The sequence below is a fragment of the Pantherophis guttatus genome, chromosome 5 (genome assembly GCF_059756535.1).
Source record: "Pantherophis guttatus breed Tessera chromosome 5, ASM5975653v1, whole genome shotgun sequence".
Classification (NCBI taxonomy): Eukaryota; Metazoa; Chordata; class Lepidosauria; order Squamata; family Colubridae; genus Pantherophis; species Pantherophis guttatus.
The window spans coordinates 100,443,858-100,461,909 of record NC_142067.1 but is presented as its reverse complement, the minus strand read 5'-3'; the positions used below and the strand labels follow the sequence as shown (position 1 = coordinate 100,461,909).

The 18,052-nt window shown below is 39.2% G+C and overlaps 1 protein-coding gene across 2 annotated transcripts in view; it reads right to left on the bottom strand.

Annotated features, from left to right (window-relative positions):
- TUBGCP3 (tubulin gamma complex component 3) overlaps positions 1-17,615 on the bottom strand; it is a 65,821-nt gene extending 48,206 nt beyond the window's left edge. Inside the window, exons 1-5 of one of the 2 annotated variants that reach the window (XM_034418917.2) lie at positions 17,179-17,615; positions 8,180-8,287; positions 5,329-5,396; positions 2,579-2,656; positions 1,015-1,220 (exon numbers count right to left, since the gene is read on the bottom strand). In XM_034418917.2, the coding sequence (XP_034274808.2) occupies positions 1,015-1,220; positions 2,579-2,656; positions 5,329-5,396; positions 8,180-8,287; positions 17,179-17,254 (536 nt within the window). In that variant the 5' untranslated portion in view covers positions 17,255-17,615. Of the gene's footprint in view, positions 1-1,014; positions 1,221-2,578; positions 2,657-5,328; positions 5,397-8,179; positions 8,288-16,695; positions 16,945-17,178 lie in introns of those variants that run through there. The other variant, XM_034418925.3, reaches the window with a different exon arrangement.
- Positions 17,616-18,052: the final 437 nt, after the last annotated feature.

The window sequence follows — 18,052 nt, the reverse complement described above, 5'->3', positions numbered from 1 at the left end:
TCTTCAGCTGGCAGCTCTTTCAGCCAGCACCCAGAGATGAGAGGGAGCTGAAAGGGAGCTGAAATCTAAGTAGGATTTTCAGCCCCAGAGCAGTAAGGTAAGGAGTACAGGGTGCCTCAGGCAGGTGGGGGAGGTTCTGGGAGGTCTTGTGCTCAGCGCTGAAAATTCCTGTTTGAATTTCAGCCAGGAGGAATATCAGCTCCTGAGCAGGAAGGCAGTGCAATAAGGTAAGGAGTACAGGGTCCTTAGTGGGGGAGGAGAGGCCAGTGCAGGCTGGGCATGAGTACCTCTGCTCAGGGCTGAAAATCCCACTCTCAGGAGATTAGTAAAAGCTTTAGCTTTTTAAAGCTAAAACAGAAACAAAAAGAGTAGAAGATCAAGATAAGCAGAGATTAACCACTGGATTCACACTAGACAAACAATCAAATGAACAAACAGTAAACAACAGCCTAATCAAGAAACTAATCAAGAATTTCCAACACTGATAGGGCAAGCTATTTTAAATAAAGAGTGAGCAAACCCCACTCCCTCCTACCCTGTTTCCCAGAAAATAAGACATCCCCTGGTAATAAGCCCAATCGGGCTTTTGAGCGCATGCGCTAAAATAAGCCTCCCCCGGAAAATAAGCCCTCCCCAAAAATATTTAAACGCAGACCTGGAAATCAGATAAGATGGCAAGAGGAGCTCCATCTTGCTCCATGCGCCCCAAAATAATGAGACCTCCCCAAAAATAAGGCCAAGCGCTTATTTCGGGGTTCAAAAAAATATAAGACAGGGTCTTATTTTCGGGAAAACACGGTAGACAAGATTTTATCTAGTCTGGTAATAAAACGTCTGCAAGCAAATAACCAAGCTCAGAAAGCACTAAGAACTCTATTGTTTTTTTTTTTCATATTGTGAGCCTGAGAGTCATATTTGAAACACTGTGATTCCAGAGTCACTATGGAGTCAGGCAATGCCAAAACTGAATTAAATAAAACAATAAACAAAACAAGATGAACACATTTCCTTTACCCTGGAAGAAATGTTGGTGGAGCTGGCGTTGGTCCATTTGGGGCATATATCCCTATACTACTGATCCCACTGCTTCCCATACTGCCAGGCTGGACATTCCGGTCTTGATAATTCAGAGGAAGGCTCTGAGGTCTAGCATAGTAGTAAGGAGTTGAGTGAGCATCCCGTGGTAGAGCTTGAGCAAAGAGGGTAGCAAAATTTGAAACCTTGGGGGAAAAAAGGCCCACATTTTAAGGATACCTCACACAGTAATCTAGTCCAAAGCATCATCCAAATCAGTGTTTCTTAAACTATTCTGCAGAACACCAATGGTAAAGATGAGCCATGAATGACCCCATAATCTAAAAACATACTATGTTTTATCTTATTAGCTAAACATTATTTTTTTGATTTATTAGATTTTCATCACACCTTTATTACTTTATAAGTAACTTAAGACAGCAAATATCACAATACTCCTTCCTCTTCCTATTTTCCCCATAACTTCTCAGTGAGGTGCGTTGGGCTGAGAGAGATTGACTGGCCCAAGGTTCCCCAGCTGGCTTTCATGACTAAGGCAGGACTAGAATTCATAGTCTCCTAGTTTGTAGGCCAGCACCTTAACCAATACACCAGACTGGATCTCTATTATCCTATCAGTAAATTTTTTTAAAAAAAAAACATTATTGCAGCTCTTTCTAACGCCAAATGTAAAACAAAAAGAAAAGAAAACATATCTCTGGACTTTTTGAATTAAATTTCAGAGAATGCCAGCTTTTTCACATGAAAGTGGATTTTCAGCAACCACCCAATACAACCAATAACAAAACTGAAATAGTTTGAATGTTACAGCTTCTTAAAAAAATCTCATGCAGACAATGATGAAATATGTCAACAAGTCAGAATAGAGGTATTTCTCACCGAAGAAAATTTGATATTCTGACCTTGAAATTGTTTAAGAAATTACATCTGGCAGCCAGAAACATGGCTGTTATTTGTTTTTATTAACTACACATCTAAAATAAGTCAACGGTAATAAAACATTTCTAGAGCCAAATCCAATTTTTCCCTGGATATTATCATTACATTCAATACATGAATTCACCTCAATGAAAACTGACTAAATATCTATTCTATACAGTAGACAGTAGAAATATCAAACACATTTTTGTTCCTCGTATATTTATTTGCTAAATTAGAGAGATCAATTGATGTGTTTTGCTAGCTACCAGGCCTATTAGGCACAAGATTTCTTGTAATGAAAAAGAGCCTTTTTTTTTTGCAGTGGCACACCAAATATGACATGTTCAGAGTATTACTTGCTATTAATTTCAGTGAAGTTTTTAGGCAGCAGAAGAATATATTAAATGATTTAACCAGTCATTTAAAAACATTTTAATGTTCTTAATCATTTGAAACTGACTAGCTTGTCATTTAGCTAATAAAAATGGCAAATCAATGAAATTCAAATCTGTAAGAAAATTCAATGTTAAATTTTATAAACAAAAAGTTTGATTTTAAAAGTTAACATCTACATAAACACATACATACATATGTAATAAACAAGATTAAAAATGCTATTTGCCTTGTTTGACTGCTTACGCGGATCTTCGCTGAGACTAAGCAGGAGGTAGAGGATTGACCATCTGTTTTTCAAAACGCCCTATGATAAGAGGCAACAATTAGTTATGACAACCTGACTTCAAAATATAAAAGTATTACTTATTCAGAGTAAAGCAAGTATTGTCTGCCTTTTGATTTCAAAATAGCAGAAATAGGTAATCCCAAATTCCAAGATGTCTAACTAGCTATTGTTCACTTCTGCAAAACTGAGCCTTAAGTTCCTCAGCAGCAGCCAATCACTCAGCCAGCTTCAAAGAGAATAAATCAATTACACACAAATCTATTGTCACAATAATTTTATCTATATATGTGTACATATGCATGTGCACACATGCATACATACACACACACACACACACACACACACACATACTTTAGAATATCAGCAATTGCCCACAAGCCCCTTTGTTTCTTTGTGTTTACACAAGGCATTGGCTTCAAATTATTTCATTTCCACCATCTACTTCCCCACATTGGATGATGCTATGATGCTAGTAAAGCCAAATGGATAGACCGTGTGGACCAAACTGTTTCAATGAACGACCTATCATAGCCACACAAAGAAAAACTGATATCAAGCATCAGTAATGGAGGATTCCTACTAAAATAAGGCATGTCCTTGCCAGGATATCCCAAGTTTCTTTAAGGTTTGTTCAAATGATTTGATTCTGCAAGATAAATTATGAAAATTAAAAAACTAAAGAAAAGACTGATACTTCTCTTTGAGTCATTAGCTGCTCAGGAGCAATTGCATTAAGCAGCCTTTTAACTATTTTCAGAATCTCAAAATCTTTTAGCAGTCTCCTCTAGTGAAAGAAAGAACTCAACCATGCCAAAGAATAATTAATTTGCATATATGGGTTTAGTTGCATAAAATTAATATATTGTGAATTATCATGTAAAGTATGTTTAAGGAATCCTAGACATAATGTACCAAAAAAGAATTAAAATAAAGCCAACATTATTTAAGGGACTGAAGGAATGTATGATCAATTAATCAATATACATTAACTTAAAAATAGAGCAGGAAGATAAGTGTAACATAAAAAAAGCAAAATATACCTTGACAATCTAAGACCTTTCCATAAAAAGTCATTTTGGGAAACTAAAATAATTGCTATTCATTTTATTTTCATAACAAGAAGATTTCATTACAGTATTATAGAACATAAGGGAACACAATACATTTCCATAAAAGCTATGATCCAACTGGTATTGCAGGGAACAAGGTTTTGTAAAGCAATGACATTAGTACAAATGATGTACAAGTAGTTCTTGGACTACAATCCTAATTGGGACTGTAGTTTCCATTGTTAAGCAAAGTGGTCATTAAGCAAAACATCATGTAACTACACCACCTAGCAGTAATGGCAGTTTGGCAGTCATTAGGCAAGAACCACATAATCTTTGGGCAAGGTCCTCATGCCACTCCTACCCTGCCCAAACTGATGTAGTTTTGAATCTCTCCATCAGTAGTTTTGAATCTATCTCCCTCCCCCCCTCCCCATCTCAGCCCTTTGGCTACCATGCATTCTACCACCTACTCCTACCACTGACCTTCACTGTCTTCCTCCTTCCACTGCTTACCAAGGATTCAGGTGCTAAACAAGGACACAGTGCCAGTGAGTGCAGCACGGTAGCGAAGCCTCATCTGCTAAAGGAAGCTCAATGGGCTACTGCTTCTTGTGCCATCAGTGGAAGTTGGAAGTCTCCATATACCTGCCCTGCCATCCTGTCTCCTCTACGTCCCATTACCTTCTTCCTAGGTAGCCCAGCTCTGGAAGCTCTGCTGTGCTGAAGTGGCAGTGGCAGCAAGAGTAGGTGGCAGAGTAAAGGGTGGCCTAAAGGGGGAAGAGGCGGGGGGGTGCAGATAGGTGGATGGAGGAATTGAAGCAGAAGCAGTTCGTGCAAGGGTAGAGAATAAGAACATGGGATGTTGCAACTGGTTGTAAATGTAAGTCAGGTGCCAAGTGCCCAAATATTGATGGTGTGACTGCCAGAGTTGCTGCAACAGCCAGAACTTTGAGGACTGATCGTAAATCTCATGCGTTCAGCAATACCATAACTTTGAATGGTGACTGAACAAATGGACCTAACTCAAAGATTACCTATTCCTCTCTTGTCAAAAGGAGTCAAAGGGGCCAAAGGGGCCTTCACAAAATTCCCAGAGTTGTCTATATATGCTTCCACAAACAACACTTCTGTTCTGCAACAGCAAAAGGGAATGTGAATCCTTTTAGAAGCCAGGCTGCTTTAAAGCTTCAAGAGAAGTGCTTCATTTTGCTAATGGTTTTGTAAACTTTTTGCACACCCTAGGTCCGTGTTGGTGTACCTATGGCACACGTGCTGGAAATGGCATGCAGAGACATGTCTTCAGGAATGCGAGCCACCCCCCATTGCTTTTCCGGGTTCCGGTGCACCGGGCAGCTGGTTTCAGACACCCAGGAGCGCCAGAAACTGGAAGAGCAGCCGCCCGGTGCACATACATGCACCGGTAAGATGATCTTCTGGTTTCTGGTGTGCGCATGCGCACTGGCCAGCTGGTCTTCACACGTGCATGCATGCCAGAAACTGGAAGACCAGGTCCAAGAGCAATCATAGCTGCTCATCCGGTTTCCGGCACACGGGTGTATGTATGCGCGTTCCTGTTTCCGCACTTGGTGCCAAAAAGGTTCGCCAACATTGCCCTAGGTAGAAAGTTTGTTCCTTTACCTGTGAGTAAAGTTTTCTGTAGAGCTCTGAAAATACAGCAGCATGTTCTTCTCTTCCTTGGCGCACAACTGTAATAGAGAAAGGCATTTTAGGGGCAGTTTGGGAAGCAAATCATGTTTTACTCAGTGTTGATACAAGAAGCTCTTTGAAGGCAAATGACATTGCTATTGGGTATTTTATTGCTACATAGATTTCTGCTGGATTATATTACAAAGTTGGCCTCCAACAATTCCTATTACATCATAATTTGTTTTTTTTTAATCTCAATATTGTTTATATGTAGAAAATCTACATTTTGTATTAAGTTGTATTAAGATGCAAATTCATCCATCTATTCATTCTTCACATACAACAATCTTTTACTTAATATTATATAAGTGATCTAAGGCAGTGATGGGTTGCTAACGGTTCACCCCAGTTCGGGCGAACCAGTAGGAGTTGTGGCAGGAGCCTCCGCCCACCCACCTGGATGTCATCAAATATGCTCTGCGCATGCACAGAAGCTACCGGTTTGTGCGAGCGAACTGGGAGCAAAGGTAAGTGAAACCCACCACTGATCTAAGGGCTAGGAAAAGGTTTTTCTGCATAAAGATGATTATTTCTTCACAAGAGCTGCCTCGCTTATATAAAAATGTAAGATAATGTGTAAATGAATGGGAAAACACAAATCCTTGTTACATTAGGTTTTACTTGCCTCTATAGCACGGGTCCCCAACTCCTGGACCACAGCCGACTCCTGGGCCACAACCCATTCGGAACTGGGCCGCACCAGCAGTAGGTGAACATGCGTGCACGTGCAGCCCCCCTCACAAGAGCAGCGAATGCTCACACAAATGGAGCTGTGCATGCGTGCACGCCAGCCCCTCACACAAAACCATCCCTCCTCGCAACAGGCCGCCATCACAGAAAGGCTGGGTAACGCTGCCCTATTGTATCCTCTGTGGTACTGATTTGAAGAATCAGATTTCCAAAAATATAGATTTCCAAAATGGAAATGCAGACATTGCTTCTTCGCCAAGATTAAAAGTCACTGTGAATACACTCCTCCTAATTCCAACACATTCATCTGACATTGCTCAAGATAAATCCAAAAATATTTCCATGCCAGGGCTTAAAGTGAGGGAATGGTTCTAAATTATACAATTATGAATACTATATACCCATGTAATGCTTGGTTTTTCTTTTTCTGAAAATTTTGAATTGTTTACCTATCTATATGGTTATAAGAACAGATACTAGCTATATAAATCAAGCACAATTTGATGCCATACAAGAGTCATAGTTTACAAGCTATGTTTTATTGAACACCACCCAGAGTCACATTTGTGAGATAGATGAGATTTGTTTGATAGATTAATAAACAGACTGATAGATACATAGATCAAAAGTAACCCAAGCATCAAGTAATTGTCTCCAATAAAACAATCTTATCCTTGGAATATGCATTTTTAAAAATTTCTATTAAATACTCTATGTGGGCCAATATAAATTATGGTCAGAAACACTTACTGCAAAAATAAAAAGACAACATTTCAGTTACTCACAAAATAATCGAGAAAATGATATTTTAAACTATTCTACTCCTTCTGATTTATAAAATTAATCGATGTTAAAGTTTGTGTTCAGGATTATACACAATGCATCTGGAAGATCAGATCATCTTCGCTCAAAGACATAAGGTGGATGTCATAAGACGGCAAAGCTGTCAAAAAGGTAACCTCTTCCCCTTAAACTTCTTGTCTTGTCCATGGAAGGAATGAAGGGGCAAAATCCCTATTTCCTGCTGCAAAGACAAAACTGTCCAACCTGCTTTTTACACAGCATTTTTTCTATACACATTTGCAATTAAAAAATGGTTTGCCTTATTATTCTGCAGAGAAAACAGTAGACTATATAGGATGAAAGAGGATCATTGCTCCCTACTTCACTTCCCACAACCAGTAAGTGCATAATAGCCAAAAGCTACCCTTCCAAAGTGCTTGTACAGTATTTTGGCAACCTCCATCTTTGTGAAATAACTGGATGACCACAGCAGAAAATTTCCTGCATCAGCAATCTATAAAGGAAATGGGAACTTGAAAGAGAAAGAGAAAGAGAAAAAGAAAGAGGAGGAGGAGGAGGGAGAGGGAGAGGGAGAGAGAGAGAGAGAGAGGGAGAGGGAGAGGAGAGGGAGAGGGAGAGGGAGAGGGAGAGGGAGAGAAGGAAAAGGAAAAGGAGAAGGAGAAGGAGAAGGAAAAAGAAAAAACCTCTATATTTGAGGTCTTAAACTTCTGAGTAAAGATACCTTAAAATTGTTTTATGTTCTTAAAGGGGGAGCCATGGGGAGGAAAGATAACTGCTTGCAACACAAGTAGTCAAAATACGACCACTTGTTCAACAACTGTTCAAAATTATGATGCCACTGAATGAGGGTAACCAATTCATGAAGTTACAGCTTTGGACGTGAACCTGCAGTTATGTGATCATGCAATTTCAATGTTGCAGTAAGATGAGGTTACATGATTGCCATTTGTCACCTTCCTTGCTGGCTCCCTCCCATGAAGGCTCCCTTCACCTCCCATGAAGTCAATGGGGAAGCCAGGAGGGAAGGTTGCAGTTGCTCCTGTAAATCAATCCTGTCTTCTTCTTCTAATACAGGTCTTCTCTGTATTAATTTCAGCTAACAGTGATATGTTTAAATTCATATGAACATACACTAAATTTTACTTATGTTTTATAAAAATTACTGGAGTAATAATATAGCACTGATAAGTAATAAAGTGAATCTAATTAAGTACAATTTAGTAGTAGTACGAACTTTATCGAAAATAAATCTAAACACCATTAAAAAGCAAATTCAAAATAAACTTACATTCTTTTTTAATTTTTTCTGCCACAAGAAATTCATCTCTCTCAACTGTAGGGGCAAAGTTGCTTCCAATGACTCGCACGGCATACTGAAACTGCTGAGCTACATCAGCTGAAATGAAATCACAGTTACAATTACAAAAAATTCATTGTATTTGTTTATTTAATAATTTGTCTCCTACCTTTCCCTCAAGGAGTTCATGAAAAGGCAAGTTTTTTTCCACCCATATTATCTTCCAAACAATCTTTGAACTTAGGTCAAATTGATAATGAACAACTGAATATTGTCCAAAAAGATTCATCACTGAATTGAATTTAGAATTTGAATTTAGATTTTTCAAGACTTGGAAACCATGACATCACATATATTAATAAACTGATAGAAAGAAGTCTCTTGAAAACAAAGCCTTCGTAATAAGCAGCATGAATGCATAAAGTGAGCTCCTATACACTCAAGAACATTTGATCTAAATCAGCAATTCTCAAAGTATGGTCTGATTATTTTTTTCAGGGGGGTCCATGAAGTCAAATCAATATTTTCAAGCAGCCAGGTTAATTCATACATTTTTCAGTTGTTTCCTTTCAGTTTCAGTTGCTTTGTGTCTCCTTAATAAACAAGATGTGTGCTAAGACTGTCAGCCACTGCCTTCCATTGCTCTTGGAACCCAATAATCAGCTCTTTATTCTACTCCTAAACTCACTATGAACATACAGTATTTAGTCTTTAGGTTCTTTATTTAAAGAAAACTTTAATTCTGTGTCTTTAAATCATTGGACAGGGTGATGCAGGAAACTGATAAAATACTATAAAAATGCAAAATTAAAGAAATGCACAACTAGAGCCTGCATACAATAATTATTCCTTCAGTAGTCAGTATTCTATTCTCACTGAAAATTGTGATCATCAGAACTTTGGTCCTAATATGCTTATTGTTTACTTATTTGTTTTGATAAACTTAGAAAAGAAAAAACGGTAGCATATTTCAGTGATAAAACTGCCAGGCTGCAGTTCTGAGGGGAGAAAGAAATATCCAAGCATTTTTTTTTTTTTTTAAAGCCTAATATGATCTTTGAGATGCATTCCTTTCACCATCTGGTCTTTAAATTCTTTGTCTTTGCTAGATACTTCATTTCATATTTGGCAAAATTAGATCAGCAAAATGAAGAGTGCCAAATGCAATGGGGCAAATGCCAAATGACTGTCAAAAGCAGAAAGGAGCTGATATCTTAAACTAACAAGCTTTCATCTTCCAGATCCTAATGGACTTCACAAGCTGGCACAGACCAATATTTAGAAAAGATAGCAAAATTAAGATCTATTCTGCGTGTTCTCCTCTATTTGTTACCTTAATTTTCAAAACACTGGGGCTTAACTATTTCCCAATAACAAAAATTAAACAGTAATCTAACCATATTAACATTCACAATAACTATAATTAGAAGAGAAACACCCTAAACTACTCCTTAACTTTTATTACCCAGAAAACTCTTATTTAAATGAATTAATTGCATCTCATGAATATACAACACAAGGCATGAATATATATTTTAAAATTAATAAGAAAGCCATTTAGAATATGCCCAAAAACACATATATATGCCTGTTCAAAGATTTCCGAAAACTCACTTTAGGACTGAAAAAAACACGAAAATTTATAAAAATGATAATAATTTTAAGATTATGTCTTTGTTTGACTATCCTGGCAGAAGCTCTTAATGAACACATTTACAGAACGTTCCCCAAAAATTAAGTATATTATTATATGCTATTCTGATTACAAAGTGCCTACAGCAAAAAGCATACATTATTAATTTGATGAAGGCATATTCCTAACATATTTTTAGCAATTTAAATCATGTGCACTTTTATATTAATTGCTATAAAACCATGTTTCCTTAATGATTAGTGGTGATTGTTCTTTACCACCTATTATGCAATATACATTTCCTTCTGTTTCATTAATATATTAGAGGAATTTACACTCCATTATTTAATATATATATTTCAAAGCCTAGAAGGGGTTCTCAGTAAATCTTCTGGGAAATTGGAAAGGAAATAGTATAGAGACTACATTATATAAAGTTAAAATGGAAAAGGATCCCCAGAATAAAATACTCTGATTGTCATAGCTGGAGCTTTCTAGAAACTTGTAAAAATATGAAAATATGTAATTAAATTAAATATAAGTTGACAAAGACTTGATGGAGCAAACAAAAAAAAATATTAAAACATTTAGCTGAATGGTTTTTCCATTAACAAGGTAATTAGTAATACTTAAACAAGTATTTGAGGTCAGAAGTAAATTTAGGGGAAAAAACCCTAGGAAAATCCAAGCTTTTGAATCCAATGACCTGGGATTTCAGGCATAAGTTAGGTTCTCTTTAAAAGAAAAATGAGATACTTCATTTTGTGCAATAATTCATTTTGCTATTTCTGGCAATAATTTTCTTAAGATTGTATTATTTCCCCTATTTTAAAGTGCTTTAAACCTCTGATTGCCGACCTTCCAATTAAGGTGAACATTGCATCTTTCCCCTGGACTTCCATTGATTCATCCTTGTTCCTCACTTTTATCAATGTTTCTATCGCCAAAATCATTTTTTAATCGCATCTCCCTTCCTGCTCATATTTCAAAATCTATACACAGCTTTTCCTGCTTCCTCTCTGCTTTTGAGTCCAGATATAACCTTGTATCTTCACAATCTCCACTTTTCCAACCTTCACCCCCTTTCATTCCTTCAAAAGACAATTCCCTCTTGCATTCTGCAAAGTTCTAGGGACACAAATATTGTTATAATAATTAAAAATTACAAAAGAGAAATAATAATTTATTATTAAATAATAATAGCAATAACAATAATAATTTTATTATTATTTAATGAGAACGTCAAAACATGCAATTATCACTACAACCGTCATCACAGCCTTTTGCAGTTTCCTCTTGGTGTTGCAAAAACTGCAATTAGCAAACTATACACAGCTACACATATATAAACCAAAGCATGTTCCTTGAGAGTTGTGTTTTATCATCTGCCTAAGATATATACTCTCCTCCAGTTTGATTTGCCTCTTGCCTACTCACATATGCACTTACTTCAGCAGCAGGACATTGGACCCAAGTTTTGTATTTCAGTCTTGCTGTACAGAATCAAAGTAGGATTTCAATGAAGCACATTTTGGCAGCAAATCTCACCCTTGAAAATATCATCTCTGGATCTGAATTAAATTTGAATGTCTGCACAGTTTGAGGCGACTGAGTGATTCCACTCCTGTCTAGATGGGTACATTAGTCAATAATGGCATGAGGAGATGGCACCTTAAATACTCGGTAATGGAGTTTTAGAAAGCTAGGTCTTTTCCCTCATCCTTTTTAACATCTATATAATGCCATCAGAAGAGGACCATTGTTGATTTGGGGTGAGACATCATCAATATACTGATGTGCTTCTCAGTATATTGATGATGTCTCAATGGGGGGGATGCAGCTTAAATCCCAACTTTGTATTTGCAGGCTTTCAGAGTCTGGATAAGAGGCACAGGCTCACGTTCAAGATTCTGTTACCTTATAATAAAGGTAGTACAATATTAAGAGTGCATGACTTTTGGTCTCCTAGTCTGGTTACCTGGAAGCAGAGGTGAGCAGCACATGAATTAACAACCGGTTTGCCCAGCACTGAAAATGTGAGTGCGGCGTGGCCTTCCGCACATGCGCTTTGCTAGCACGCATAGTTTGCACACATGTTGGTGACTTAAAAAATGTGGCTAAATAGGACGGCATAGTGCGGGGGGGGCAGGCCCACCCACAGATCGCAACTACCGGTTCTCCTGAACCGGTCTGAACTAGCAGCAGCCCAGAAGTCTCAAGGACCCAAATCCTCCCCCCACCCCAATTTTTGTGAGAATTAGGGAAGAGCTACAGTTACTTGGATTAAGTTCTGCCTGGACTGAGATTTCTTTTAGCTGAATGTTGTCTTGATGTCGTTTTTTTCTCCTGATTGTCGATGTTATTCTTTCTTCCCATTTCAGGAACCCACATTGGGGCCTCTGATCTTCCAAACTGTCTTCTCTACCTTATGTAATATTTGCAACAACAACAACAAAAAAAAAAAAAGAAGAAGAAGAAAGCTACTGTACTTATTTATCAGCAACATTTGTAAGAGAATCGGCTCCAGGCACCTCATGATATAGGTTTTTAGAGGGTGCTTGGGGAGTCTAGTAGTTGGCTTCTAGGAACAGAAGACAATCTGGGCTCTCTGACAAAATTGCCCCTGAGCAGTTTATTTCTATGCACCAATCCTGAGGCATACTTTAGTTCCACTGGGAGACAAAGCATCAGAAATGACATACCATATATGCATGGATAAGGATCAAAAGCCAAAACTGATCTAGAATAAGTTCAGACCTATGCCATGGTGATAAGTAAGGGAAACTTTCATTAATTCTCTCACATAGCTCATCAGGCTGTCAACCAGCAGCTTCCTTTAAGATGGTAAATTCCTACTCATCACTTTCTGGAACAGGATAACCTATCTACAGTGTTTCTGTTTATGAACCTGCAAAGTATTTTTTTTCTTTATAATGTATGCTTTATTATATTTTAGTATGTAGATGTAAGCCAAGATGAAAGCAGTCTGCATAACACAAAGCATTAAAATACATCATCGTATAATATGTACAATACATTGTTATACATTTAAATTAAATGCAGGTAGTCCTCAATTTACAACCATAACTAGGATTGGAATCTCATTGATTCATTAAGCAAGATCCCCACATGACCACTTTGCTCAACAACTGCAATCCCAGCTCTCCTAATTGTGGTTGTTAAGCAATGGTGCAGGTCATTAAATGGATTGAGAGATGCCTCAAGGGTGAAGGAAGCCCTGAAGTCCTCAGCCAGCTATGGTGACCAGCACCACATGTAAAGTGTTCCACTTATGTTTCGTGCCCAGTTGATGCCAGACACAGCCTTCCTGCAGAGGTCAACTTGCGCCATTCTGCCAATGGGGGCCATTTTCTTGAGGCATGATGAAGTGGGGAGTATGATCTTAAGCTCCATTTCTGTACCCCGCTGGTGTTGAGTTTCCTTTAGCACTAGCAATAGCACTTAAGACTTATATACCGCTTTATAATGCTTTACAGCCCTCTCTAAGCGGTTTTACAGAGTCAGCATATTGTCCCCAATAATCTGGGTCCTCATTTTATCCACCTCGCAAAGATGGAAGGCTGAGTCAACCTTGAGACTGGTGGGATTTGAACTGCCAAATTGCAGGCAGCTGATAGTCAGAGAAGTGGCCTGCAGTATAGCACACTAACCACTGCGCCACCGAGGCTTTCCTGCATGGAAGGGAACTCCTCTGGTGGGAAGCAGAAATCATGAAGCTCTAAGATGTCTTTCTGCTCTTCATCAGAAGAGTTCTCTTCCTTGCATGGAGTAGAGCTGAAAACCCTTTTCTGATGTGCAGAAAAAAAGCTTAAACCATTAATATCCAAACTATCTAAGCTTCATTTCTGCACCCCACAGAAGGATGTGAGTTCTTCTCCATGCATGGAAGAAAACTCCTCCAATGGGATGTAGAAATAAAGCTTAAATCATGAAGATGTAAGGTCCATTTCTGCAGCCCACTAGAGGAGACCTCTTTTATGCACAGAGGACAGCTCACATCCTTCTGTGCGGTACAGAAAAGAAGCCTAGATCATCGTGATTTTAGTTTCTGCACTCCCCAAATGAGGGATGCTCTTCCAAGCACAGAGGAGACTTCACATACTTTGGGGGGGGGGGTTGCAGGAGTCAGAAAAGAAGCTTAAATCATGATTTCTGTATAGCATGGAAGAATATTAGCTCCCCTCAGCTGGCAATTCATTCAGCCAATCTCCAAAGACAAGAGGAAGCGCTTTCAGCAGGCAGCAGCAGCTTGCAACCTTCCCTGCTGGCTCACATTGACTTTCTAAGGAAGCTGTCAGAAAAGGTTGCAAATAGTAATCACATGATCGCAAGGAACTTATAACTGATTATAAGTATGAACAGATTGCCAAGCACCCTAAATGTGGTCATGTGACTGTGGGGAACACAGACAATTTGACACTTTACTATGACTAGAAGTGCTTTCTGAGTCCATCATAACTACAAATAGCCGCTAACCGATCAGTCGTATGTTGAGGACTATTTGAGTTGCCCATAGTAGATCCTAAAGGCTAAAGGCATACTGAAGCAACGAATAAACAAATCAATGCCTTCCAAAACAATTTAAGGGTTAGAACCAGACATATTTTCATAATATTCCATAATGTGGATGTCTTTGGCTCCTAGTCCATTTTCCTTTTACCTCCAGCTAGTTACCCAATTGCCTGAAAACACCATTTTACCTGAAGAAAAAAGTAATGATTAATCTATATAAAGATCCCAGACCTTCAAACAAGTTTTGAAATATGTGGAAAACAAGCCTTATAAAAAGAACCTTCGGGGAATTAAGAAGAACGTTCTTCCTAAAGGTCATTACCAATCATAAGTACTACCCTTAAGACACGCTTTTGGCATGTCTTATTCAATAGCATCACAATACAATAGAACATAATAGAATTATCTTGTGTTCAAAGCTTTTAAAAAATTATTTATCCGACAGCTCTCAATATGATTTCTGATCTTTGTGCCAAGCATACACCAATTCCATTGCATACATGAATCGCACAACAGGTTAGAAAATCTGCACTGGCCTGCAAAAATTAACTGCCCTTCACTTTTGAAAATGGAAAGAGTGATTTATAATGAGTTACAACTCATGCAATACAGCAAAAGAATGCAAGGTAAAGTACATTGATCAGAGATCTTTTTTATATATAGATATAAGGAATCTCAACTATAGAAGCCTGGCAATGAAGGAGCTAAGAGGACAGATAAGATCTATGACTATCACAGAGACTTTTATGGCCAGCCTTAAGATCAAAGCTATGCTTATTGCTCAGAAAAAGAAAAAAAAAAGGCTAATGTAAGATTCCCAGAAGGTCTAAGCACTCGGGTTGGGGGCTCTCCCACTCTGCCCACCAGAATGAATTACTACCAAAATGGCTTTCATCATTTTCTCCATTTCAACTGGAAACTTAGAAATAAGGCCGAAAGAAGAAACCCCTTTTCCTTTTAGTTAACTGATACAATCCCATCTGGGGTATATTACTAGATTACAACTTCCAAAAAACAACTGGAATGAAAAATGTTTGTTGAACAATAGTATTCATCACAACAAAAGTTTTGGACCAAAACCTTCTCTGGGTATTTAACCTCAAGAGGAAAGGTATTTATAAATGAACTAAGTGTCCTTTCTGGATTTCCTTACTAGAGGTAAAAGCATACTCTCATTGTGGACAGGCAGTTGGATTAAAAAAGGCTTCCTTATTAAGCCAGTATCAGGTACATGTATTGTTTAATGGCTACCCTGGAATAAGGGTTTTAAACATTGGGTCATTTCTACTCCAAAGACTGTAGGCCACAGCTGGCCATACTTTGATCTGGACTTCCACCTTAAAATCTAATGAATTGATTTCTGACTGTAAGTAGCCTCTTCTGAGCAAGGATGTAGGGTTAACTCTGGCAAATAGCCTGCCAGCGCTTTTTAATATGCCCATTATGCCACATTTGAAAGATGTCAGACTTGGCCTGCCTGCTGGCCAGACCCTTGGTAGCACTGTTTGGGGTGGGTTGCCTACGTTGTCTATTAGGACATTTCTCCTGACGTGCCAGTGGTCTTTTGGTATCTCTGGTGCAGTTATCTCCCCAAAAGTGGTTGTGTACAATCCTGGAACTTCTCTTGATTTCTATAAATCTCTGCCGGTTCCCTTGCTCCATCCTAAGCATTTGATAGGTTTGTGGCTGGCAGCCTACAGTTGTGTTGTAGGGACTCCTCTACTAACTAAAGTCTTCAGAGAAAGTAATGAAGTTCCTGAAGATCTTCAAATGTTTGTTTTTATAACTTTTAATCCATCTTTTACAAAACTGATGAGATCACATGGTTTTCTGCATGCTGCTAGTTAGTTCTAGCTAAATTCTTGACATCAGTAATATTTGGAATCTCAAGATCCCTAACCCTTTAATATATCTGTCTACATATAGTATCACTGCATATAATATCTCACTATCTTTTGACTTAACTGTTGAATGCAGTTAAGTAGCACACCTGAACCTACCAGATCGTGTCTGAATGAATATATATGGAAATAGTAAACAATCATATGTATTTAACCTCTTGTAATATTCTACAAGAAACTGGGCCCTGAGGGGAATCTTTTGCTGCTTGCTATCAACATTTCAACAACAGTCCATCACCCTAATAACTAAGAACATTTTTCAAAAAAAAATTTTTTTTTCAAACATAGGTCAGCCCTTCCAGCTTGCTATTTGACCAGCGGTAAACAAAAATCACCCTTCAGTGGGAGCTAACTGACTCATCTAATAAATCTTGTTTACCACACAGGTAAGTCATGTTGGCATGCAGTTTTACAACCACCACACTATTTGCCTTCCACACCTGCTCCTTCTGGCTTCTCTTTTAAGAAATTCAAATCAGAACGGAACACGATTCCCAGGACCATAATCCCTAGACCGGGGACGATTGGTTTCAGATCTGAGAGGCATAACTGAACAGCCGTTCAAATTCGTGCTCCCACTTGAACCATTGCTTGGGTTCGCCGGGATGCGAGGGGAGGAGTAAGAAGAGCGCATTAGGTAGCCGCAACTACTCTCTTCCCTGCCAAAGGATTGGCGGGGCACGTGAAGCAGCCTGCTCGCCCCACTCGCTCGCCCACCGACCCACCCCCCCAGCCCGCGGTCCGCTCCGCTCTGTATTCTGCAGCATCATCACCATCCTCCTCCTCCTCATTATTGAGAAGGGGAGCCGGAACGCCCGGCTGCTCCGAGCGGCCCTGACAGCTACAAAGGAGCCGCTTATTCCCTCCCTACCAGAGAGCAACCCTCTCTGGGAGGTGGGGGGGAAGGGGAGCCAGACCGTTACCTTCGCCCTTGCCCAGGATGCGGCAGCAGAGATTCTGCAGCAGAACGTTGGGGGACTTCTGGTCCGGGCTCGCCATCCTCGCGCGCGGAGGGGGGGGGCGGGGGCGGGGAGAGCTCCCTCCTTCCCTCCCTCTTTGCGGGGCCACTCCCCGCAACCGCCCAACCCGGTGCTTGACTGGCCCCTGCCTTAGGGCGCCATTTTAATCAAACCCGCCGAAAGGAGAGGGAAAGCGGAGGAAAAGAAAAGAAACGGTTTTCAATCGCAAGCCCCCATAATGCCCCGCAGTCCGGACGGCGCAACATGGAACACCTTCCGTCGGGCAACAACCTCTTCATAACGGAGAGGTTCCGGGGACGCAATGGAGTAGCTGCCGAGAAGCCTCTAGGTCTAGGAGGAATGTCACGTTGCGGTGTTCCCCCCCTCCCTTCACTTTATACAACAACAATTTGATTCTTTTCCCGCAAAAAACGAACATAATTTGCCCCGATTTGTCGGACTGCATTCAGTTACGTCATCTCATGACGTCATTTTTTTTTTTTAATGACTGGATTGTGGTTGCGTCTCTTTAGGTTAATAACAATAATCTTTCATTTGAGGGTTATTTCTTCTTCTCTTACGGCACGAGTCCCCAAAGTTTTCATCTCATTGTACTCTTCATGAAATTGCAGATTGTTCATTGACCCCCATGAAAATTATTTAATAAATACTACTTTAAGCAATAATTATAGTAGTAATAGTCCCGTTAACCCCTGGGAGTCGATATTCACCACTTCGGGGAACTATGTCATAGAGTAACAATTACTGGATTCTTTTCCCGCAGAGGATACTCAAGTAAAGGAAGATAATTCATTCCTTGTTTACCATATGGCCACTT